This window comes from Nematostella vectensis, chromosome 12 (genome assembly GCF_932526225.1).
Source record: "Nematostella vectensis chromosome 12, jaNemVect1.1, whole genome shotgun sequence".
NCBI classification, from domain to species: Eukaryota; Metazoa; Cnidaria; class Anthozoa; order Actiniaria; family Edwardsiidae; genus Nematostella; species Nematostella vectensis.
Window position 1 is genome coordinate 2432537 of NC_064045.1, and position 26904 is coordinate 2459440.

At 41.5% G+C, this 26904-nt stretch overlaps 2 protein-coding genes across 2 annotated transcripts in view; one reads left to right on the plus strand and one right to left on the minus strand.

The window, feature by feature from the left end:
- Positions 1–1349: 1349 nt before the first annotated feature.
- On the plus strand, positions 1350–9409 carry LOC116608885 (NACHT, LRR and PYD domains-containing protein 12). The gene is made up of 6 exons (XM_032369913.2): positions 1350–1546; positions 2925–2998; positions 3100–3973; positions 4972–5035; positions 5261–5304; positions 6557–9409. Exons 3-6 carry the CDS (start codon positions 3106–3108, stop codon positions 9265–9267), a joined length of 3687 nt encoding a protein of 1228 aa, XP_032225804.2. The 5' UTR covers positions 1350–1546; positions 2925–2998; positions 3100–3105; the 3' UTR covers positions 9268–9409.
- Positions 9410–11200: 1791 nt separating this feature from the next.
- LOC116609597 (thrombospondin-type laminin G domain and EAR repeat-containing protein-like) overlaps positions 11201–26904 on the minus strand; it is a 126083-nt gene continuing 110379 nt past the window's right edge. The window contains exon 4 of the mRNA XM_048719849.1: positions 11201–11778. Coding sequence (XP_048575806.1) covers positions 11689–11778 — 90 coding nt within the window. The 3' untranslated portion in view covers positions 11201–11688. The remainder of the gene's footprint in view (positions 11779–26904) is intronic.

Here is a 26904-nt window from a genome sequence, read left to right on the forward strand (position 1 = left end):
AACGAGGCGACGGAGAACACGCTCCTTTCTCTTCTCTACCCCCCCCCCCCCCCCATCATAGCATCATACCACGTGATCATACCACGTGATCTCCTTATCCAATCAATGATCTATGATGATTGTCAAAAGATATGTTATCCTATGCATGCCGGGATTATTTTAACGTTTTAGTGATTTTTTAAAAGAAATTACAAAACCATCTCTGCCTCATTCTCTATGATGTAGAATCCAACAGATGTGCAGAATGAGGCTGAGATGTTTATTTTCACACTTCCCAGATGGAATAAGTCTGCTTAGCAGCCGCTTCTAGTATCACGCTTTTAGTATTAAAAGCGGCTGCTAAGCAAGGTTAAGCAGACTAGCAAGGAATTTTAATAGGCACAGTCTCATGGATTTTTGTGTGTGTGCTTGGGTACCCTGTGGACTACTCCCAAAGTCTCCATTCACCGCGCGGTCTTTCGGTCACACCCTCTTCTACACTACCCTCTTCTCAAATACAGGAGAATACAGGGGAATACAGGGAAATACAGGAGAACACAGGGAAATACAGGGGAATACAGGAGAATACAGGAAAATACAGGAAAATACAGGAGAATACAGGGGAATACAGGGAAATACAGGAGAATACAGGGAAATACAGGAGAATACAGGAAAATACAGGAGAATACAGAAAAATACAGGAGAATACAGGAGAATACAAGAAAATACAGGAGAATACAGGAAAATACAGGAGAACACAGGGAAATACAGAAGAATACAGGGAAATACAGGAGAATACAGGGAAATACAGGAGAATACAGGGAAATACAGGGAAATACAGGAAAATACAGGAGAATACAGAAAAATACAGGAGAATACAGGAGAATACAAGAAAATACAGGGGAATACAGGGAAATACAGGAAAATACAGGAGAATACAGGGAAATACAGGAGAATACAGGGAAATACAGGAGAATACAGGGAAATACAGGAGAATACAGGGAAATACAGGAGAATGCAGGGAAATACAGGAGAATACAGGGAAATACAGGAGAATACAGAAAAATACAGGAGAATACAGGAAAATACAGGGAAATACAGGCGAATACAGGAGAATACAGGAAAATACAGGAAAATACAGAAAAATACGGGGAAATACAGGAGAATACAGGGAAATACAGGAGAATTACAGGGAAATACAGGAGAATACAGGAAAATACAGGAAAATAGAGAAGAATACAGGGGAATACAAGAGAATACAGGAAAATACAGTGTAAACCAGGGAAATATAGGGAAATACAGGAAAATAAATGAGAAGATATGAAAATTAATTATAATACAATATAATATACTATTATGATACACTTTGATATGGTTACATGAAGTAGTAACCCCGACGTATACATTAACCGCTGACTTCCTGCAGACTCACCCTTCCTCTACGCCGGTGGAAAATTGCTTCCCCTTGGGAATGTGCAACAAGCAACTGTTTCTTATCGAATCTGCAAAGAAAAGCCGTACCAGCTGATGTAAAAGCAACACAAAGCACAAGATCCCTACAAGTCCGGTAAGCAAGGGTATCAGAGAGTCCGACAGTAGTTTCTCTATGAATTATCAGCAAAATCACGCACATCGCGTCTTTGAATGTGTTGGTTTGTGAAGTGTGACGAAATGTGAGATTATCGTTCAAAAGTCTTTAGCTTGGTCTTTGCTCTGCTATCTTCGGATTTTGATAACATTTCTTACATCCACTATTCTCTGAGGTCGGTAACTTGTGCGTTGTATTGGGGATTGTGCATTAAATGGGATTTCTACACTCATTTTGTGCGGTTCTCTGTTTGTGCTTCCGCTTTCGATTTAGTAAGGGCTTCGATTGTTTGTGAGCAGGCCGCTTTTATTTAAACGGTAATCACGTCAGCTTTGTTTATATTTATTTCTGCGATCGTATGCAGCTCAAACTGTCCAAGGTGTTGCTGATGTGGCCTAGGCTTGATTGTTTTAGAAAGATGGGGAATGGTTCCCTGCTAGCAGAGGCCTCTTTTCTCTGTATTTCGCTGGGCTGGAGTTCGCGAGGAAAAGATACCTCTGCCATGGGTCGAAACTGTTTTCGTTGCGCATGCGTGAGCGTTTCTAAGCTACCGTATGACGTGCCAAAACCCGTACCATCGCGTGAAAGCTGTCAATATGTTAATTTTTGTCGTAAATTATGAATCAAACTCCGGTTAGTTCTTCTCTTCGGAAAAAAGAAAAACAACTGTTCAATTTCAATCACCAAAAACGTCACTAAAAAGATTGAAAAACAAACGCAGCAAAGACGAGTTTTGTCTTGTCTGTGGGATAAATTTCAAGACATCTGGGCAGGCGAGTTTCTTCAGTAAATATCGCACAGTTGGACTCGATGAAAATGTTTCAAAACTTTTTGGTAAACTTATATCAGCTAATTCCAGAAGAATATGCAAAAGCTGTAAACGGTAGATTTACTCGTTAGTCAAAAGAGAGAAAATTCTGAATGAAGACAAGGCATTGAATGGCTTCTTTTATAATTCGTCGCGTGATATTTCTACGGAGGGCGCCGTTTCGAATGCGGGCTTATTATCCCGCAGCGGATATACGTTTCATGCATGCGCTAGTCATTGTGGGCTCAAATATTGGCCAGTAATTAATGAACAGAGCATGCGCTCTGGATCTCCCGTCCACGATCGTGGACGGCGGTTTGATCAAACGAACTTGCGACCCATGGCAGAGGTATCTTTTCCTCGCGAACTCCAGCCCAGCGAAATACAGAGAAAAGAGGCCTCTGCTAGCAGGGAAGGGGAATAGATATCATAGGAGAAATTAATGTTACCGCAGTGCCTTAAGATTCCCTTAGCATTCCCTTCTTTTCTAGGTAGTCAATATTTGCTAAGTTTTTGTTAGGTCCTAACTTTTACTTTGTTCCTCAACAGATTTATTAGTAAAACCAAGAGTGGAATTGATGCTACTTCAATCTTTCAAAATGTGATGTCAATGCATTAAGCAGGTATAGCCAATCTACTGTAGCATTGATATACAGCATTTTGATGTTGTGATAATAAAAGATGATGATTTCTCTTGTTGCTGAGCATTTCTGTATTTTTGCAGATTAGTATGGCCTCTGTACTCTCAGGCAGTGAGGAGAAGGACAACTTCCTCAAACTCTGCCGCCTGCTGATAGATGGAGGTACCCAGTCCCTGCGGACATACTTCACATCAATCCACCATCCCACCCCCCTTGCAGCATTTCTAAATACGCACAAGAAAACCTTGATTAACCTGAAAAGCAGGAGGATACTCCGACAAGAGCAGTTTGATCGACTATTCCCTGCCAGCGGTGTTCCATCAGCTAATGATTATGACATTACACTTTTGTTCCTGTTGCTTCGCCACATCTCTGGGTTGTCACCACCTGTCAGTACGTCTAGCTGGGATGTGTTGCCTCCTCCCACTGATCTTACCAAGGAGGCACACATGGCCCGACTGAAATGGTACAGGAATAATGTGTTTGCCCACATCAAATCAACTGAAGTGCCAACTGTTCAATTTAATCAGTACTGGGTTGAAATATCTGATGCTCTGATCTCCCTCGGTGGAGTCAGTCAGGGCGAAATAGACACCCTGAAGGTCACACCTCTTGAGGGAGATTATGTAATGCTTTTGAATGAGTGGGTTGATAAAGATCTAGACTTGTCAAAAGAAGTAAATGAGACAAAGAAAGAAGTCCAAGAGACAAAGAAAGATGTGCAAGAGACAAAGAAAGAAGTGCATGAGACAAAGACTAAAGTAGATGAGACAAAGAGAGAAGTGCAAGAGACAAAGAAAGATGTGCAAGAGACAAAGAAAGAAGTGCAAGAGACAAAGACTAAAGTAGATGAGACAAACAAAGAAGTCCAAGAGACAAAGAAAGAAGTGCATGAGGTGAAGGGAAAAGTATCTGAGATGGCAGTGGACGTAGCATCACTCAAAGAGGAATTCTCAAGTAAGTAAACCATCTGATACAAAGCTAGCCTGAAATGATAATAAGGAACTAACATAACCAAGAATCTCTAATAACAATAAGATATCATTGATATAAGAAATACTGAACCTATTTAGTTGACATTTGGGAGACAGGACCTCTGTTTTTATATCCTTGTCTGTGAAGACAGGACCTCTTGCTTTATATCCTTGTCTGTGAAGACAGGACCTCTTGCTTTATATCCTTGTCTGTGAAGACAGGACATCTGGCTTTATATCCTTGTCCATAAAGACAGGACCTCTTGCTTTATATCCTTGTCTGTGAAGACAGGACCTCTTGCTTTATATCCTTGTCCATGAAGACAGGACCTCTTGCTTTATATCCTTGTCTGTGAAGACAGGACCTCTTGCTTTATATCCTTGTCCATGAAGACAGGACCTCTTGCTTTATATCCTTGTCCATGAAGACAGGACCTCTGTTTTTATATCCTTGTCTGTGAAGACAGGACCTCTTGCTTTATATCCTTGTCTGTGAAGACAGGATCTCTTGCTTTATATCCTTGTCCATGAAGACAGGACCTCTTGCTTTATATCCTTGTCTGTGAAGACAGGACCTCTGTTTTTATATCCTTGTCCATGAAGACAGGACCTCTTGCTTTATATCCTTGTCTGTGAAGACAGGACCTCTTGCTTTATATCCTTGTCTGTGAAGACAGGACCTCTTGCTTTATATCCTTGTCTGTGAAGACAGGACCTCTTGCTTTATATCCTTGTGCATGAAGACAGGACCTCTTGCTTTATATCCTTGTCTGTGAAGACAGGACCTCTTGCTTTATATCCTTGTCCATGAAGAGAGGACCTCTGTTTTTATATCCTTGTCTGACAGGATGCTTGCTCTTCATGGCCTGATGTTGAGAGAAACTTTTGTCCCTTTTTTGGTTTGGTGTCTTCTAAACACCTAGAGGCCTAAAATCCCTTTCTTGATTATTACACTCTCAACTCTACAATTTGATGTCACAGGTAGAAAGGTGAACAGCAAGAAGGACATCACTGCCGCTAAAGGTGATGAGGCTGCTTCTGGGAAGTAAGTTATAATTCTTTTTTGTGTGTTTCTCTTGCACAGATAAGCATAATTATGAGTTAGATCGTGCAAACTTCAGTGAATTGTTTTTTAAATGTACCTTTTTGATTTGTTACTTTTTGTTTCTTATTATATAGATTTATTATAGATATTTCAATGTCACCCTTCAATAACTGAAAGTAACAGGCAATGTTAGGTTGTAAACTGATTGTGTGCTTTCTACTTTAGAACATCTCATGACCCAGGGAATAAGCGTCTACCAAAGAAAAAAGGTACATGTGACATGTGACATGATAAAATAAAATGAAAAGTGGCAGATTCTAGGAAGGGGCGGGGCTGGGCTGGGCCGGGTCTAGCATTTATGGTAACACCACATGTTTAGGTAAAATTTTAAGACAACATATATATGGGGGTTTAGTTTCTCCTGCCATATGTTTTATACAGTTAGTGTATATGTCGATGGGCCATACCCTCTCCCCCTGAGACAAATCATAGTTTCCCACCGCTGATACAGACAGTGGAACCTGTATATTACGATTGTTGTTTTTTATTTGACAGATCTTGTTAAATACAGATTACAGCCTCACAGAAACTTTACAGTCTTACACAAAGTACAGTTGCAATATTATTATTTTGTAGAAGTTGATAAGTAACCCGACCGAGTACAACACTATTTCCAATTGATCTTCCTTTATATCGTAAAATCAAGGAGGACATCTTAACCATACCCCGATTTTACGGTGCATCTACTATCTCCTGGGGCATTTTGTAAAATCCAGGTTCCACTGTATCTGTTTTGTATAGCACTTAAAACACTTGTTGCCTATCAGTAGAGATACAGCCTACCCCATCCAGTTTGCAATCATGACTATGAGTAATGGGATAGTCATGGATGAAAGATGCTCTAGAAGGAGAACAAAATTATTTGCTCTCTTGGCTGCACAGCCCCCATGTATAAACGAAAAACTGTTGTTTGCATAGATGATACCGATTTGGATATTGTTCCTTTGTCAGCTCAGGTGTGCTGCACTAACCAGCTGATTGTTTGCATACTGCACTATAGATACAACCCCCCATCCAGGTTCACTTCTTCTTTCTCCGAAAAGGGCTGGAATTGTCAGCCCCACTTCTCTGTTTCACTGAGGCATACATGTCATATCAATCTTTAAATTTAGCGTTTGTAGCATGTTAGGCGACGAAGGGCCAATTCTTTGTGCAATTGATGTCCTCTTCTTTCAAAGGCATTGTCAGGGATTTCCATTATCTTGTTTGACACTCTTTGAAATAAATATTTCCTATAATACTGTATATAGCATCCCTTCCACTTTCATATTCTTGTTAAAAAATGGAACTAGGTAGAGCCATGTATCTGCTAATAAAACACCTTGAATTTTTATATTCACACTGACGCAAATCGTTCTCCTTATTGAGAAATGCCCTTCAATAAGTTTGAAAAGAGATTGACCAAAATAAGAAAACCAATTCAAACCGAAACAGTAATATGTTTTTTTTTCTTAATTTTAGTGATTCAAGACTTCATTGACTATCTTCATCTGAGGTACACGACAGGTGAAGAGGTCCTTATTGAGCCGCTTGAGGACATGGAGGACGGCAACTTCACGCTGAAGAACATGTTTTCAGAGCTGGAGATCGTCAGAAAAGACACCGATATCAAGGTGCCGATGTATGACGTCTTTACCGCTAGTGAACCATCCAAGAAGGTGCGAAGTGTTCTCCTGGAGGGGGACTCTGGGGCGGGCAAGACCACGTTATGCAAGAAGATTGCATATGACTGGGCAACAGGGGTCTTGGCCAAAACAGAGTCCTTCCCTCAGGTGGAGCTAGTGCTGTCTTTGAAGTGTAAAGGGATTAGTTCTAAAGGGTTCCCGCAGGCAATCCAAGATCAATTGTTTCCCGAGGAATTTAGTGTGCAAGATAGGGTAGAAGTGGTGCAGTACATCAAAGAAAACAAAAATAAGGTTTTGATAATCCTAGATGGATACGACGAGTTACCTTTAGAGGCAAGGGAGAGCATAAATAATGTAGTATGTAAAAAGTTCTATTCCTCTAGTTACACCCTTTTAACGAGTAGACCAGAAAAGAAACTCAGCAAATACTTTACAGGAAGTAATGCTCTAGAAATCAAGGGATTTCACGATGTTGATGACTTCATCAGCATTTTCTTTAATGCATTACCAGATAACGTAGCATCTATTGTAAAGATCTCCAAAGGAATCTCTAATGTCGACTTGTTTAACCCTCTCACCTTGATTCTCTTCTGTTTGAGTTTCAAGGATCATTGTGAGAGGAACATGGAAAAGGATTTCTCACATAATATGACCCTTAGAGAACTTTACGAGGATGTAGCGTACTCACGAATTAGGAGATACTTTGAGAAGGAAAACCTCAACTTCGACGATGACGATATTCAAGCGATGAGTTTAAGACTAGGAGAAATTGCTTTTCACAGTCTTAAGGAAAATGCTTACACCTTTCCACTTCCTAAACTATCAGAAGTTTTGAAAAAGGTAGGTTTCTTAACACGCCGCAAATCCCCTAGCACCATACGAGCAGTAGAAATGTACTCCTTTGTTCACAAGTCTTTTCAGGACTTTTTCTGTGCTGTGTTTTTAGCTGACAGGCTTGGACAAGGCATTGTTGAGAGTGTATTGATTAGTGATTTTGGGTTTTTCCTCACTGTCAATCGTTACGACCTCGCTAAGATGGTAGGAAGTAATGTGATGAAAGCCGTGGAATCTCTCGCACGCAAAGTACCCGAGCATCCACCCCAAGGGATTTCCGTTTATGATTGGCGTTATCACTGTATTGCTCTCAAGTTGCTGTGTCAGTGTCTGGCAAAATGCAAACAATCAGAAATCGTCAAAGTTTTGGAAAAGGCATATTGCCTCCTTCCATGCAGAGTGTTTTTACAAATTGAGTTTGAGCCATGTTATTATACGCTGTTAGGATTGTCATATTTGCTATCGTACGATTTGTCTCGTTCCCAGAGCCTGCAGACTGTCGGTAATGTCAGCGGTTTGCGTCCCCTTGGTGATCTTGCTATCTTGCTTTTGAATTGTACAGATAGGATCCCTGATCAATTTACAAAAGCGTTAGCTTCTTCTCCGATTCAAAAACTAGGTATTTTTGGTCCCCTTGGTGCAGGTGATATTGTAAAAGCGCTTGTCAGCATGCTGTCACGTACCACATTACAGTCTCTCATTCTTTTTGATGGGATCGGCGAGGCTAATGTTGGCAATTTAATCGAGTCTTTAAAGAACAACGTTACACTCTCATCAATCTGTATTGATTCTGACGGCTTTGGTGATTCGTGTGCTATCAAGTTGGCTGAGATCTTATCTGATAACACCAGTCTCACTGCCGTTCGCATTAATAGTAAAATCCTGGGAGGTACTGGTGTTACAAGCCTCGCCAATGCATTGAAAGTCAATAAAGCAGTACGAACTCTCAAGATAGATGGTGGTAACATGACGTCTGAAGCAGGCCGTGCTATCGGTGAAATGCTGAAACATAACACTACTGTCACGTCTCTTTTTCTTTTGGGTGGAAGGCTAGGTGATTCCGGGGCTCGGGGTATCGCTATTGGTCTTGCACAAAACACGACCATCGCTCAACTTAGCATAGCGCATTCTAGTATAGGCACCGCTGGCATTAAGGCAATTACAAAAGTAATTCAAAATGTTACCCGCTTAAATTTGTCCAGTAACCCGGTAGGGTACGATGGAGTAAAAGCTATTGCTAGACTTCTTGTGAAAAGCTGTAGCAGGTTGAAATTCCTTTTTCTTGATCATTGTAATATAGATGTGTTTGGTGCCAAGGAACTCGCCATAGCTTTGTCAAGGAATTCATGTCTCGAGGAACTGTCCGTAGCTTGTAATGATATTAATGACGAAGGGATGTGTGCTCTGGCTGAGTCTGTGGCTAGTAATGAAACATTACAGGTTCTTTACATCTCGTACAATAACGTCGGTCAAAATGGTAAAAAGGTTATAATTAGCGCTTGCGAAACGAGCAAGTCCGTCCGGCATCTCTACCACGAGAACGACTCGATTCTTAATACATTCACCAAACCCCACTCGGTTTGCCTAGTTACCCGTGAATTCTATAGCAATGTTCTTGGTCTTGAGTTTGAGAGTGTGCATCGGTTATACAAAAGATACAGTCAAGGTGTAGAACAGCAAGCCGAGATGATGTGTTATTTGTTGAGTATATGAGAACTCGACTTTATTCTCTCGAATGCTTAATTTGTAATTTCTTGAGACGTTTATTTGAAAATCCTTTTTTTTTGTTTTTGTATAAAGTGCAGGGAGTATAAATCCTCTCCATCTTGTTTGCCCATCAAATTTTGCTTAAAAATGTCTAACTCGCTTTCATTTCTAGCAAAAAATACCGTCGGTCCTCCCACCTCAAACAAACATCTTGTTTGTGCATAAGACTGGGGGGACTAGGGTATTGTAGTCCATCTTGTTTGTGCATAAGACTGGGGGGACTAGGGTATTGTAGTCCATCTTGTTTGTGCATAAGACTGGGGGGACTAGGGTATTGTAGTCCATCTTGTTTGTGCATAAGACTGGGGGGACTAGGGTATTGTAGTCCATCTTGTTTGTGCATAAGACTGGGGGGACTAGGGTATTGTAGTCCATTTTGTTTGTGCATAAGACTGGGGGGACTAGGGTATTGTAGTCCCCCTCCCCTACAGCCCAACCACCTGGCTTGTGGTTAAGGTATTGGGGGGGGGGGGGGGGTATGTTTTTATAATGCCCCTCACATGTGGCTTACACTAGCATGTCACGTGACCAACTAAAGTGTCCAAACGAGCACCAACTTGTCAAACACGTAGCTGTGACTTGCTCGTGTAGCATGTCACGTGACCAACTAAAGAGTCCAAACGAGCACCAACTTGTCAAACACGTAGCTGTGACTTGCTCGTGTAGCATGTCACGTGACCAACTAAAGAGTCCAAACGAGCACCAACTTGTCAAACACGTAGCTGTGACTTGCTCGTGTAGCATGTCACGTGACCAACTAAAGAGTCCAAACGAGCACCAACTTGTCAAACACGTAGCTGTGACTTGCTCGTGTAGCATGTCACGTGACCAACTAAAGAGTCCAAACGAGCACCAACTTGTCAAACACGTAGCTGTGACTTGCTCGTGTAGCATGTCACGTGACCAACTAAAGAGTCCAAACGAGCACCAACTTGTCAAACACGTAGCTGTGACTTGCTCGTGTAGCATGTCACGTGACCAACTAAAGAGTCCAAACGAGCACCAACTTGTCAAACACGTAGCTGTGACTTGCTCGTGTAAGCCGCCTGTTGTTGCAAGTTGAGTCAGAATAAATGATTAGTTGGAGTGCACTAGGGGTGTTACTACGCAAAGCATATTGTCAAATGTTGTACATACTTGTATTTTAGTCACTTTGATACCTAGGGCCTATTAAATTGTATATATTGCACAATGGTAATAAAAAAGATGATATTGATTGTGTAGATCGCTGACTGCTTGCATTAGCGTTGACTTTCCCCTCATCCCTCCCACGCTGCCGGTAAACCGCTCGGATTGCCTCCCTTCTGCGCATGCTCCTCAATGTGCAGTACTTTGGTTATAAGCGACTTGCACTAAGAGATCACGTGACTTCTCGTGTAGCAAATTTACGCCAAAACACAGAAATGGCTGGACCATCACACCAGAGAGTGACAAAAACAATAAAAATAAGCCCCTTCTGTCGAGGCATAGAAACTTTCTGGGTGATTAATAAGCGCTTAATATGTTTTTCTTTATTTCACCGTAAAAGCTTCGCGAGTCAAAAGTCACTTTAAGCAGGTCGCTTACTGAGCGCATGCGTATTGTCCTGTTCTCAGGCCCCCCTTTAGTTTCTCCACAGGAGACCCAAGCTCAGGGTTTGTTCAGCCCGTGGATCGCGAGTCTCTCTATAGCGAGTCTCGGGCTGTAGCAAGGGAGCTTTACTGAGACTCGATGCGTGAGCGTGTTGACTACGAATAGCCGCGATTCCCCTCGATTCGCAAAAGTTCCCAATATTTCTTTTCGTACAACTCTGACTTCTATACCCCACCTCCCCACCCCCCTTGGTAGCGGCCTAAGACTGATATTGAGCTATCTTCAAAAAAATAAATGGACTAGTCTCTTAGTGATACAAAACGTGTAATTACAGCCGTTACATATATTTACTAATACAAACAAGAGGATTGTTGTATAGATCCTGATATTTAATCTGATGTGTTGCTTGACGTTTAGATTGCGTGATCACCATATTTAGAAAAAGTGGTGTCTGAAAAAGAAGGCCAAGTCCTCGTGACAAAAAACCCGCTCAAACCCGCACGTCACACAATCACGAGCCTTGGAAGTTGAATGTCTGACGCTACATGTCAATCAATCTCCGCTCTAACAGAGCAAATACGCCGCTAGCGTTACATCTTGTCACATGTATTGCGTGGTGGTTTCACGCGAGGTCACGCGTTCACGAGCCTTGGTAGATCCCAGTGCTCCGGTGTGAGGCGACCGCGAGGTAGACCCTCTCTCCCATAATGAAGAACGTCATGTCACGTGTCCGTGCGGAAGAGATGGACTGGACCTTGGCGAACTTTCTAGAGTGATACTTGTCCCAGGCGTAGATCACGGGATCGAGGCCACTGCTGATGATGGCAAGGTACGTCTTCTCTTTTTACCCATATATGGCGAGGTAATGCTCACCCAATCACGTGCCTGGAAAAATACAAGTGAAAAGTCACGCAACATTGTCTCGTAGACGTCCTGGAAGTACAATTTCAAAAATAAAGCTGAAACACTTTTTTGTTATTGATTATCATTTAAAATATAACGGTTTATTCGCAAGGAAACTTTAAAGAAATAATCTACGAATATAATCTGACCCATAATTGACGATATTTGCTTGAAAATATATTAGTTACTCGCTTGAATTAGCCGATGGAGAGGGGTGCTTTGTGCGACTCGGCATCGAGCGGGAGCATAAAATGGTGGCCTACTTTAAGGCTCAAAAGGTGCCCCGGATGTGATGGGCAAAGTTTTCTCGATGAATGATTTGTTAGTTATCCTCATTCAATCCTAACTGACTGTCATACAAAAGGTTCCAGTCTGTTGTACCACTGTAGCTCAGGGTCTATAAATGGGAACGAGTATAATATTGACGATTATAATGAAAGAGTAGACAAAGATCAACAACCGGGGAAGGGGGAGTTTTTGTTTACAGAGAGACAAAAATGTTTGTAACTCAATGTCCGATTCTATTTCAGGGTTCACGAGTCGCAAATAGCATGAGAGGAAGAATCAACATCTCGATCTATTCATCTTTTAATAGTCTATGAAAATTTATAGCTGAACCTAATAGTAATTGCAACACAAAGAATTTTATTGTTTAATGATAAGAAAAAAAACATTCTAAACAGCACCCCAAAAGTTCTCCAAAGTTCTCTTGTGTGAACATCTGGAAATTTGACAATAAACAATTTTTTGTCGGCCGTCTGGAGCTTACTGGCAGTGCGATCTCTTCGAGAGTGGAGGGTTAGTGTGCCATGAATAACAATAAAATTGTTTATTGTTGAATTTCGAGATGTCCACGAAAGAGAATTTTGGAGAACTTTTGGGAAGTTATCAAGGACATGCTACAACATCAGATGACTGGACTACAACAAAGTCTGCCATTTAAGACCGAAATCTTTTGTGTTGCAATTACTTTTAGGTTAAACATCGGATTGACTGGACTACAACAAAGTCTGTCATTTAAGATTGAAATCATTTGTGTTGCAATAATTTGAGGTTAAACATCAGTTGACTGGACTACAACAAAGTATGTCATTTAGGACCGAAATCATTTGTGTTCCAATTACTTTTAGGTTTAACATCAGATTGACTGGACTACAACAAAGTCTGTAATTTAAGACCGAAATCATTGGTGTTTCAATTACTTTGCAACACAAATTATTCAATTATGATGACCCCCCCCCCCCCCCCCCAGTAGGGCAAAATGGCGACCGACAGAGAACTTACCAGTAATCGCTAGGAAAACCCGCCATCTATAGTAAAGGTCTCCAGGTCGGACCCCGCCGCCACAATACTCTGGTACCTCGTGAACTTTTCCCCATTCCACTTGAAGATATGCGAATAAGGTCCATAAAAGGTGGCCACTGCCAGGAACACGTCTTTGCTGATGAAGATGGGTTCCACGTCGAATGCTTTCATGGTTTGGAGAGTTTGGAAAGGCACAAACTGGTTATCTACCCATTTGAAGACCGGGGAATCAAAGTTCCTGGAGTTGCTAGCCACGGCGAAGTATTGCTCGCCTCCGATCCTGAACGGCTGCCATTTGCGAGCATTGGCAATTTTGAGGACTTGGAAGTTGAAGAATCTAAAATGAAGGACATTTTGGCAATTTAGTACAGTGAAACCTTGATAATTCGAACTTAGAAAACTTGAACTCCCCGCTAACTTCAGGAAATGTTAAAAAAAACTCTAATACGCTTAAGGAATCTTCAAATAATATGCTTTTTTTGCATATGATACCTACGTGCAGTGGATGACTTGGTGGTCGAAGTCAGTTCTGGATCAGACGAGAACAACAATGATGCAGCAGTGACGTCAGCTCCGATTCCGTATAGGACTCTAGATGCTACCCATTTTGAGAGGTACTTTTAGAAGTGTATGATCAGCGGTAGAACGTTCATCATTTACCGTTCTTAGATCACACATCGAAACATTTAACTAGAATATTATCTATTAGCGCCATTTCATTTAGTAGGGGTCAATTAAGTTTGGACCTAGCCTAACTGCGAGAAAACGTGTGTATCAAGCTCCACAGCTGATTATTCTTACTCATTGTGCAAACGTTCCTTTTGTTGTAGTTCAACTAAAGGCCAAGCCAAACTGGATCCTGTTGCAAGGATTCGTTACGCGGTGCACACGAACAAGCTGTCACCTTGCGCCACCCTGCTGGAATATCCCGTCTTCCGAGTCACCCCTGCATGCTTGTTTACCCTTCTCGACCCAAGGGAAGTGTCTGCGGCGGACATAGCGCGGATAAAGGCGGGGGTCCCACGATTTGTCCCTGGATGGTTGACTGATTCGGTACGTTTTTAAAACAAAACTACCACGGTGGGATAAAAACGTGATGTCACATTTTCTAGCTTGGAAACGGGCACGCCTAGAAAGGTTGTATTGGTGGCTGAGAAGTCTTTGTGTGTCATTGGGGGTGGCGTGGACTTCAGTAGTATAAACCTCATCCTGATCCCCATCCAGTCATCTGATCACTGGAATTATTGGTGAGACCAATTTGTAAAATCTTTTACACAGTTTTGCAAGTTGACCTCGTGCCTGTCTGTGAAGTAAAAAAAACATTTTGTAATATCATTTGTAGTCTATGGACAGGTTGTCAAAACCACGGTTATATTTCAACCCATTGGGTGGAGATGAGGAACAGCCAGTCACAAACGTTTCTTTGATGAGACAAATCAACAAGTTCAGGTACACGCGAACCATATTATTTGAAAAAATAAATATGAACACTAAAGATGGCGAGCTCGTTCAGAAAGGTTTCAAGCCATGTGGAAAAAAAGAAAGACGTTTCCATATTGTAAACTAGGGTACATTGTAAATTCTGTAATAGAAACTGAGCTGGCTGAAACAAACACCCCCGTTTACAGTCTCTGAGGACGTGGACATGTCAATCCTTTCTACGCAACGCGGATACCCTGTGGTTTTGCTCCGAAATGGAAAAATAACATATTTCAAGACGTTCCACCAAAGGGATTTTTGGGGACTTTTAGTATGTTAACTAGGTTGTATCACTTGTTCAAAATCCGCTGAGAGAAATTCTATTGCAATAAGTTCCACCTGGGCCATTAAAATTTCATAGATTGACTGGACTACTGAAGACAGGATGGAACACCCGCGATTGGCCTTGTGTTCACCCCAAGCATGCGAAGCACGTTGATGGCTACAACTGCGGTGTCTTCATATGCTTTGTATGTGTAACAGCTACCCTATGTATGTGTAACATTCACGGCCTTTGTAGCCCTGGGGGGAGGGGGTCCGTTTTCACGTTGACTAACATAAAATATGCTGGTATCAGAGTAATTGAAAGCTCTCTATTGAGGTTGGGTTGGTTACGGTTGAGGTTGAGGTTGTTTTTTTTTTAAGACAACAGAATCTGAGTGAAACAATTAGTTTTAGTGCAAAATTATGACTAAAAATCGGTCATTCTGCTTTTAATTTTTGTAGATCCTATCTATTTCAAAAACTTTTGTATTTTTATCTACTATCAATAGTTTTCCCGTTGCCTGGCTCTTGGAATTCCACCAACTTCGAACTGAGGGCGGCTGCTGTCTCAAGTCATTGGATCCTGCTGTGATGACATGAATAGTTAATTGTTAAGGACCCCATAGCTAAAAATAGAGAGGGGCTAAATTTGCTTAATTTGACCCACCCTCCATAAAGGGTTAAATGCAAATTCACAGAGATGCGGACAAAAAGCCCTGTTACAAATCAATTGTTTATTAATTAATGCCTTTATTATATTCATTAATATTGATGCTGTGCATATATTTTGTTGTTTGACTTTCTAAAACCAAATATAAGGTTGATAAATTCTACCAAGGTACCCCCTCCTCTTAGAGAAAGAGCAACAATAGTAATCATTTTGTGCCAAAAATGGTTTATCCACTAGTTCTCCTGCAACTGTAAACAATAATTTTAATCACCTGTTCAAGCTCTGATGTAAAAAATATGGTACCTTATTTGAACTAAAATGTTATAAGCACAAGAGCCAGCATATCCCAACCTCACGATTTTGAGTATAAAACTATAAACAGTTTCCTAGCTAATTTTCTTTGATCCTTTTCTGTTGTAGCAATCGCACCTTTAAGGTTTGTAAACTCTGTCGGCAAGACGACAATGAGGGTTGGCTGGGGTGTGACTGCTGTGGCCAGAACTTTCATGCTACCTGTGCCAGTGTCGACTTTGCAACAGCTCTTTCCTCACAATTTTACTGCCCCTAATGCCCTGATCCTGACATATTGACATATTGTGGATTCATAAGTGGCAATAGTTTCCCAAAAATTATTTTAACACGGCCATTGGGGGTGCTTTCTTCAGGGTGATAGAAGTCAATGAGACTGGATAAAACAGATTTTGTGTAATTGCCCTCCTCAAGTAAGCTGCAGAACAGTAATACAGATTGAAACGAAAAATCATGATTTATCTTATTAAAGAATTTCTTAGATATAAATCTAATACTATGGAGTCATGTAGGTTTGATAACCAGTCTGGAATTTCCTTTTTTGATAATGCTTCCTTTATGGTCTGTAAATGTTCATGTACTTCCTGCCTGTTAGCAAAGACATAGCTGGCGCAAACAATGTAGGATTAGTGTTTCCCCCTGAAATTTGTGGTGGCTTGTTATTACTTTAGTGGCTAGAGTGGCAGTTTAGGTCGGGGTCGCGAGATTTTTAGCCTTGTCTCATGGATAGCATTTTGTAAATTGTCGTACAGATTTTACTTTATCACTCCAAGATAAAATTATTGGTGTTATCTGATATATTTGTTGTATTTTACCTTGTCGTGGTAACCGTCTTAGGTTAAATTTGATAAGTAACGCATTTTATAATGACAAGCGAACTCTGCTAAATGCTTAGATATTTTGATAATTTCGCTCGTCCCGCCACCCTCCAAATATCTGAATCCACCGCTATCAATTCAGAGTAAAAGACACTTTCATGACCAGTGAACATATTCATCATCACGTAGTAGTTCTGAATACCATTTATTTTGATTTATTATCAAATACAATATTAAATAACAAATACGTCTATTACAGAGCTAATAATTTACCTTCAATATTTGGAAAATTCCGCAGAAATGAAGAACGTTATTGTTGTAAAACTAGACCCTGTGCGCAGGGTTGACTGGGATACCTGAGATCTGCAACTTGTTTGTGTGACATGTATGGCAAAGATTTTACTGAATATAATAAAAAATATATAATCTTGTTTTTTATTGTAAATGCCATATCACAACACTGATTGGGGAGAGAAAGGTAAGAGCATCATCTCTTCAGGTGTGGGGTGGACTCGAGGTGTGCTCCATGAAACGAGACAGTGCTGATTGTACTATCTTAAAATACTATCCCCACATCAGAGTAAGCATCGAAATAAGATTAAGGAAAGCTGAGAATGTGTTTAAAAATTGTTATTTCTTAAACATTTCTTTGGTTCACTGCCCTCAATGTGCTATCACTTAGGAATAAATTTATTTTTACACCCAAAGTAAGTCCTATTGTATTAACAATATAATTTTATTGAAATGTATTATTTTTTTATGTAAGTTACAAGTAAACAACAAAAATTATTAATTTTGAAAGGGGCTATAGAATATCTAGACTTGATTGAAATTTATAGAGCATAAACATATTTTCAATATCAACAACACTACAAAAATATTACAAACCTCTAGATTTTTTTTAAATTGTTCCATAAAAATAAAATGACATTCAATGAGGGATAAAGGTATTTCAGGGAAATAATAAAACTCAAGCTTATCTAGAGAAAGAACAAAAGTACCAAAATAATTTTCATAGATTTAAGTACATATTTTACACTTACATGACTTACAACACCTATGCTGTACTTTATTAAAATCGACATGGTTAAAATGATGAGATTCAATGAGAGAGATCAAGATATTTTATAGTAAGAAAATAAAATTCATCTTAGGGTAGCCGGTCAAGTGTCCAATGTAAAGTAGATTCATCGACAAAGCGATTTGTAGGAGACGATTTCTATCATTTGTTTCAAACTACTTCCACTTCAAAATAGATTAAGCAATCAAGGTAAATACCCCGAGTCCATTCATGAGTGTCCAGAGCACATTTAATTACGTCTTGAAGTAAGCTGTATGAGTCTAAAGCAGTCAGCACTTTGAGCCGCGTGTCTCGCACTCGGGTCGCAAATGTAAACATGAGTAAATACAGCGAAATCAATCCAAGCTGAGATGATTTTCCAAAAAAACTTGGTAGAAATTGAGGCTATGGTTAAATATGCAGTTATTAAATCGCGAATCGGGCCTTCAACTGCACAAATAACATGGATCTGAGAGCTGGAATCTCAAATTCAAGATGGCGGCCTTGCACTCATTCACACGGTTCAGAAGGAAGATCATTATAATAAGGTAATTAGCATATTTACATTAGAGTCAAGTCTCTCACGGTCGTCGTACGGAGGACGTGAAGTGAGAGGAGATCGGCTGCTTTCTCATGTTTTTGTTTATTTGGCATTCATAACTGATATCCACGGCTGTGTTCCATCAAAGCAGCAACAACTGAATTTTTCACTTATTTACTTATGACCTTTTGAGTGTTGTGAAGTTCGCGAACCTTGTGAACTCAGACTTCGTCACACGGCTCATAGTCATTTGGCAAGTAAGTTCATATTCATAAAGCTCTGTTTTAACCAAAAATATATGAATGCTTGTCTTGGTCTTGCTTGTCTTGGTCTTGGTCTTGCGGCTTGATTGTCTCTGTCTTGCGGCTTGCTTGTCTTGGTCTTGCGGCTTGCTTGTCTTGGTCTTGCGGCTTGCTTGTCTCGGTCTTGCGGCTTGCTTGTCTCGGTCTTGCGGCTTGCTTGTCTTGTGTCTTGCGGCTTGCTTGTCTTGTGTCTTGGGGCTTGCTTGTCTCGGTCTTGCGGCTTGCTTGTCTTGGTCTTGCGGCTTGCTTGTCTTGGTCTTGCGGCTTGCTTGTCTCGGTCTTGCGGCTTGCTTGTCTCGGTCTTGCGGCTTGCTTGTCTCGGTCTTGCGGCTTGCTTGTCTTGTGTCTTGCGGCTTGCTTGTCTTGTGTCTTGGGGCTTGCTTGTCTCGGTCTTGCGGCTTGCTTGTCTTGGTCTTGCGGCTTGCTTGTCTCGGTCTTGCGGCTTGCTTGTCTTGTGTCTTGCGGCTTGCTTGTCTTGTGTCTTGGGGCTTGCTTGTCTCGGTCTTGCGGCTTGCTTGTCTTGGTCTTGCGGCTTGCTTGTCTTGGTTTTGCGGCTTGCTTGTCTTGTGGCTTGCTTGTCTTGGTTATGCGGCTTGCTTGTCTTGGTCTTGCGGCTTGCCTTAGGTGCATTAGCTTGATCCTTGTTGATTTAAATGTAGATCCCTTCAAGAAGGCTTACAAAGTTCTCTGGAACTGGTTTGCCAATGGGCAAGAGCTCAGACAATGCATGCCTTCAACCATATTTACCACCATCTTATAACATTGTGCATCTATGAAGGGGAAGAGGGTGCCTCGCCACCTTACTGACTCATACAATTGCACCAAGTCAGGTCATAGGCTGTGTGCTACTAGTAAAATGCATCAAGTCAGGTCATAGGCTGTATGCTACTAGTAAAATGCGCCAAGTCAGGTCATAGGCTGTATGCTACTAGTAAAATATAACCTAGTACTACCTGCCTTATTGACGAGTTGTCGGCGTCTAAACTGGCGTTTAGCTTCCCCAATATATTGAAGGTTACAGCGGTTACATTGAATCATATAAATCACGTTTTTAGTATTGCAGGTTATGTGGGAGGTTATAGGTCGTGTTTAACCTGTTGAGAAAAATGTGTAGCTTGTCAGGCCATCGGTTCTAATATAGGGGCAGGTTAGGCAGTTTTTTCCGTAACGGAAAGCACCGGGAGGTTGGTTGGTGGGAGAGCGGTCGGAAGGTAGCTTGGCTTTAACGAGGATGTCGCGGAGGTTAGGTGAGCGGCGAAAGGCGACAAGAGGGGGCTCAGTGAAAACCTTATGGCATCGCTTAGACGAGAGTAGAAGGTTGTAGTTTCTACGGATTATGTCGTTGATGTTAGGTAGTGTAGGGTTATAGGTAGTGACAAAGGAGATGCGACGGGAGTTTTTGTGGTTGTTATTATTAGGGCGTAGGGCGTCAATGCGGGAAATGTTAGCAACGCGTAGGATTTGTCTCTTAAGAAAAGCGGGTTTATAGCCACGCTTGAGGAGGTAGTTGGTGAGTTCATTGCAGCGGTTATTAAAGCTTTCTTCTGTAGAACAAATGCGGCGAATACGGAGGGCGAGGCTATAGGGGATAGCCTTTTGGTGTGATGAGGATGGCAAGATGAAAAAAGGTGTTGGTGTTTGTCAGTAGGTTTGGAGTAGAGGTCAGTTTCGATTTTACTTTTAACAAGGGAGACATTAACGTCAAGAAAAGGTACATTGTTATAGGAGTGGGAGCTTGTAAATTTAATGGTGGGATGTAGAATGTTAAGATAATCTACAAAAGCGTTCAATTTGTCTAGACCCTCAGTCCATAAAACAAAAATACCGTCGATGTATCTTAACCACGTATGGGGTTTGTAAGGGGCGTCACGCAAAGCGTTGGTTTCAAATAGACCAAGAAAGAGACAGGCGAAAGAGGGTGCCATGCGTGTGCCCATTGCGGTGCCATGCTTCTGGAGGTAGTGTTTGTCATTAAAGGAGAAGTTGTTCATTTGGAGGATTATGCGGATTAAATCACAAATAGTGCCAGCAGGGATGGGGTTAGTGTTACATATGCGAAGGAAGTGGTGACAAGCGTTGATACTATCACTATGTGGAATATTAGTATAGAGGCTAGAGACGTCGAGTGTGACCAGGAGAGAGTCTGTTGGTAGGTTGCTGAGTGTTAATAAAATGTTTAAGAAGTGGTTAGTGTCTTTAACGTATGATGGAAGTTTACTTACTAATGGCTGGAGGTAGTAGTCTACAAATTCTGAGATGCGTTTGGTGGGGTGGGAGTTGGAGGAAATAATAGGGCGCCTAGGATTACCATGTTTATGTATTTTAGGGAGTATGTAAAACCGTCCAGGTTTAGAGTCTTTGGGTGTGAGGTAGGATTTAGTGTCCTGATTAATTATTCCGTCCGTGTGCATTCGGTTGATGTAAGTTGTGACTCGTTCTTGTATGTCATTAGTAATGTCGGCATCTAATTGTGTGTAGAATTTAGTGTCATTAAGTTGTCTATTACATTCATTAATATACCAGTCTTTGTCCATTACCTCTGTGCCAGATCAAGAGAAGCAAAGCAAGAGAAGCCACACTGATAGCTCGCGCTGGTACTCTTGAACCCGGTGGCCTCAACACCGGCGTGAAGAAACCGTTTAGCTACTTCGTAATCCACACCACCCTATTTACTATCCATAAGTCACTCCTTACTCAATTACTATTTTTACCTTTTTTTTAGTTAATCATCAATGAACTTTGTACATATACTACAGGGGCGTAGCCAGGGGGGTGGCCAAGGGGGGCCCGCCCCCCCTTCTAGCAGCCAAAAATACAGTAAATGTATGAGACATTATCTAAAATACAGGAGAAAATGACTTGAAATGACCTCTTGGGCCCCCTCCTGTTAAAAATCCTGGCTACGCCTCTGTACTAGCTGTAACATGTCATTGTAACTCATTGATAACCTGAAGAAGGCAGGTATTGGCCTGCCGAAATATCGCTCTAAAAAACATAAATCTGCGTTGTTGTCGACTTTTTCTTTTTAAGGTTTTCTGAAAAAGTACGAGGGATAGTAAAATATTTATTTCTAGACTAATAGCTTTTTTAGTCTCAGATGATAAAACTCCAGGGTGATAATGAACCCTGTCCTCCCATAAGAAAAGTAAAATGCTTTATGTAAATACCACGCCGCCCCCCCCCCCCCCCCCCCCCCCGTGATTGTTATTCACATAGAAAGGTACCCATAAGCTTAAGAAACCGGAAGATCGCTTTAAAATGGCCACATTTAGATGAATTCTCCAGGTAAAATGACACAAGTTTGATACTTCACTACTGAAAAATTCCTATCCCCGACATAAGCAAGTTACCAGATTGTCCGAAGGATCATTGCGAACACTGCAAAATCTACTAGTTGTAGTAGTGTCGTATGCCTCGATTTTTGCCTTGCCCTTTTCAATTGATGATACAGACATCCATCGACCACCGTTTTCCATTTTTCCAGGTTCCATCTCCTTTGAAAAAGCCCGCAAAAATCTTATTTCATATAAGTGTATGATGTCAGTTTAATCTATCTCACTTCCGGTAAACTTTTGGAGCGTGTGAAAGATCGTCAGCTGAAAAGGTCAGTATAGATCACAACACTCACATGGACACCAGCGGAATTATCGTTTAATCCTTTTTTTTTTCTACAAATATTTATTTGTACGCGAGGGATCGACCCTTTGAGACGTGTGAAGAAGTTTGAGTGTTCGCGAACTTCACAACACTCAAAAGGACATAAGTAAATAAGTGAAAAATTCATAAATGTGGACTTTAGAAGCACACTAGCATACACACGTTGGCACCAGTCGGGCAAAGACGGGACGCTAGCACAGTCTATTACCCTTGCAGTTCGGCAACCATGGACAGCTGTTTCGTCCTTATTAGGACTCTGTAATGATTAGACGGGAGGACTTCTGTTGACTGGGATCGTACCTTTATTCTGAAGTCAGTAGGATGAAGAGTAATGAGGAATTACAATGCGGTCCTATTTGTAGTAAAACAAGTAGTACGTTTGATTGACAAGCACTGACCACGGGTGCAGAGTGCGATTATTGGACGGTACTTGACAATGCAAACAGTTACATCAGATATCATTGTTTGTCGGCAAAATCAGCGATAACAAAGGAAAGCTTTGAAAAGAATTTAAGGATACAAAACGAATGTCCTTTGCTATGAAACTAAGGGAGTTGGTAGGAAAGGTCAAAAGGTAACTTTGGAGAAACAAATATGTAACTTGTAATCGAAAGTTAACGAACGTAAGGGGAAAAGAAGTGGTCGCTCAAGTAGCGTAGGTGTGGTGTTGGGTGACTTGGATTAGCATAAGAAATCAGATTACCAAAAAACAGTAGAGCTAAGCACCTCCTACTTGAGTGTGAGCGATCCTACGTGCTGTGCTAATGATACCGACAATTAACGTACGACATCTAAAGGAACTGTATCAAAAGAAGACTCGTTAACTAACTGATTCAACGGAAAGTGGAAGACAGATGAGTTCCGAAACATGGTGCGATCCCACAAAGGTCATTATTTCACTCATCCTTATAATGAAACGATTATCCTCCTATGCTAAAAGCTAATAATGCTTCAAGAATACTTTTAACCTTGATTTATCCTTAGAGTAATTATATCTTGACTTGTATATCTCCTTACTTCCTTTAACTACGATCTAACATAATCTATCATAACATGGCCTCCCCCTTTGAAGGCAAGCGTCCCCGCTTGAAAACTTGATATATATAATGTAAATGATGCATGCTAAACTAAGGAAGATGTCCGATAAAAGATAATTTGAAAATCAATGCTTATATAATTTTTTTTTTGTTTGTTTTGTTTTTTGAAATCCCTGAGTAAATATATCCTAATTTGAATATGATTATAATAAAGCGTGAGTGCTTTTGACTGCTACGGCAAGCTAAATAACTCCAAATTCACCAAAGAGAACTAGAAAATGACTTTCTGTTGAAAAAAAAACTAAGAATGAATTTTACAGTGTGATCTAAACACTTTTCATAACATGAAATATTTATCAAGTTGAAAGGTAAACGAATATTGTCGCTTACGAATCTCGTATCCGAGCAACAGAAAGTAATAAGTAAAGAGAAAGTAGTCTCCTTTGGCTTAGTTGAATTGGGGGCCGTAAATAACAGAGCGAGAGAGTGTCCTTTTCCTAGTCGGAATTCATGCGATCTCGCCGCATGAACTCAGTTCATCCGGGTGGAGGTGTTTAAGTGGCTGGTTAAGCGTAAGGTGCTCTGAGAGGTTCCGTTGGATGTACTAGCTCTGTGTCGTCAACGACGGACGGTCGCTCGAGGTCATGCTCCTCTTCGTCGTCCTCTTCCGACTCGCAGCGTGGTTTCTTGAGTGGCGGTACCAACTGAAAGTGAGGTTCGTGTGGAGGTAAAGAGCGTTTGGGGGGCGTGCGGCGCTGATGCTGGAGGCGCTCGAAAACACCATGATGATAACAAGCGTATGTCACAAGAAGGACGAAGTTCAACAGTGAGACAGCTACTGAAGTGTATAGTAGGATCTCGTTGATTGTGTTGACCTCAACCTCGCTGATGGCATCGATGTCGCCGTGGAGTTTGTCAATCTGCGCCGTGAATTGTCGATCGAGCACTCGGTACGTCTCGTCTAGCCCACGAAGAATGGAGTGGTTCATGACGGTGACCGGCGGAATAATAAGCGTACGGAAGTGAAGATCTAATTGTTTATCGTCCATTACCGACTTCCAAGAGGTATATTGGAGATGTGTCTCTCCAAAGATCGGTAACTCGATTTCCATATGCTGTGGACACACGCCGATACCGGACGTAGCGCTCTCGAAGGATACGTTGCAGGGTAAATGAAATACCGCCAGAGGTGTCACACGCATGGGACCATTGTTTGTGGTCAACGTCCCGGAGGTTGCAGACAAGAAGTAACGTCCGCCGATGTGGTGAATTTCCTTCAGGCCGTCACAGTTCTTTGACGGTATGTGGTGTCGTGGATAAGCCATGTGAGAGTATGGAGACCAAGGGAACCCCAACCAGTTTGGATTTTGAACGACATTAAGAAGGTTAGTGGGGCACAGAACAAACTCATTGTTTGTCATACACTTTGATAGAATGGCATCAGTGACCAGCATTTGATTGTTTTTACATGTGATTAGTAGTAGATTACGCTGAAGAACTGGGCCGGTGAAACAAGTATTGGATACGTTAAATTTTAAGGGGGTAAGGTTTTCTATAGTACACATGTGTTGTACCGAAGTAACAATTGGTAGTGTGAAAAGCATAGTGGCTTCTAGCTTGCTTTGGGATACAGAGAGCTTTTTGCCTTCGTCCGAAAGCGTAAAATCCACCATAGGTTCCATAAGAAGTGGAACGCCTTCATCTAACAATTGTTTTGTAACTATAAGGGAGGGATCCGTTTCCAATCTGTCCGCCACTTGACGATTGATATAGGGCGGAAGTGAATCGTATCCCACAAGTGTTTTACTGATTATCCTAGAAAATTGTGCGACTGTATCACGAATTTCCGACAAGCGCAGGATTGTGGCAAATGCAGTGTTAATTTCCATGGCGTACTTTGATAAAAACTCCATTTGCATGTTTTTGTTGCAATTGTCCTTTTTAGCAAACTCCCGAAAGGTTAGCCGCCATCGGACAAATGTATCCTTGACAATTTTCATGTCCTCGGTCACCCGATTTAACTTCGTAGCCATACTGTCCACCGTTTTTATCAAGTAAACAACCTTGCCGTTTACCGATGGTCCAAACGTTTTTCTTGGGTTTTAATGATGTTTTTACAAATAATTCCTGGGTCAAACGGAAACTGCCCGCTTTGGTTGATTACCCGGAAGGGAACGTCTGTCCCTAGAGTTGTGCGCTCGTGGATGCTGGCTGGTTGTGAGCCTGGATTGATTAGTTTGACAGAAGCCAATACTTGCGCTCTTGTAATGTTATAATTAATGTGTAGGTTTTGTGATGGTATAGTGAGCGGAGGCTGTTCTTGAGTGAGCTTGCGATTATCAATATGAACGGGTGCACTAAACTTGGAAAATGACGGAATGACGAGGACCCGGTGTGCGTATACCGTTGCAGGCTGAGTAACGCGTGAATCTAATGAAGGGAATTCATTGAATGGCCATTGAGAAGGTGGTCTTAGTTTCAAGGAATGTGACGCTAAGTCTATTTGCGCGTTGTGATGCATTAAGAAATCCTTTCCCAAGATAGCATCGTAAGTGAGGTTCTTGATTACCAATAAATCTAGGGTGAATACCCTGTTGTCTAGTGATAAGTCCGCTGTAAATATGCCTAGTATTGTTAAGCTATGACCGCCTACCGTCTGAAGCGCTGTTGAACTGGGGTCGCGCAGCTGTAAATTGCTTGTTGTGTTTAGCCGTCGCCAGGTAGACGAGCTGATGCAGCTTATCGCGGCGCCAGTATCTACCAAAAGGTCGACGTTGTGACCAGAGATTTGACCGTGAAGCATTAAATTGTCCGTTGTAAGAAATGGAACATTGATCGTAACATCCGTGCCATTATTTTGATTGCCGGAATTTGAATCTGAAGTATTAATAATCGTATTGATTTCTGGTAAATTTTCATCAGTCTCATCTGGACTGGGACTCATTGGCTGCTGTAGAATGCTGTTATCCATTCCAAAATCCATATCTAGGATTGATTGATGATTGTCATTGAACGTTTCGTCGCATATACTGTGGCCTTCAGCCAATACTTGGGGAGTTGTTCCCTCTTCAAAATTAAACATCACCTCTGTGGGTGGAAAACATGTACGAGGCGGTCTTTCTTCGACCTGTATAACCTCATCAGAAAAAATTGTGCGACGTACTGGTCTGAGCCGATCATTAGTATCCAAATTTGGATTGCTTTGTGCACTCTCTTGTAAAGAAAAATCGTTATTATTAATTTCAAAACTCTCAACGGTCTGGTCTCTGGTTTCGGGCGAATCATTGTTCGGGAAGACTGATTCGTCCAGCTGAAAATGTTCATTAGTTGGTTTGTAAAAATGTAAGTCGTCCATGTTGGCGTCAAAGGAGGCGTCATTGGCTGGTAGTGTGTGTTGTTGAAAGTTCTCTTCGTTAATTGTAAGCGCGCTTTGATTGTCGTTTGTGTAGTTGTGATTGTCATTAAAATCCAGGGCCCCTAGTAGTTCCCGATAACCAGGAGCCGCTATCAGTTTCCCTGGTCGAGACGTCTGGGAGGCCCATTATTTTGCCATTGTGGCCTCTGGAAGGAGGGGCGATAAGTGGGGTTCTGGTTGCGCGGGTTGGGAATACGGGAATCCCGGGCGCGACATGAATAAGCCGTATGGCCTCTAGTGTTACACTGGCT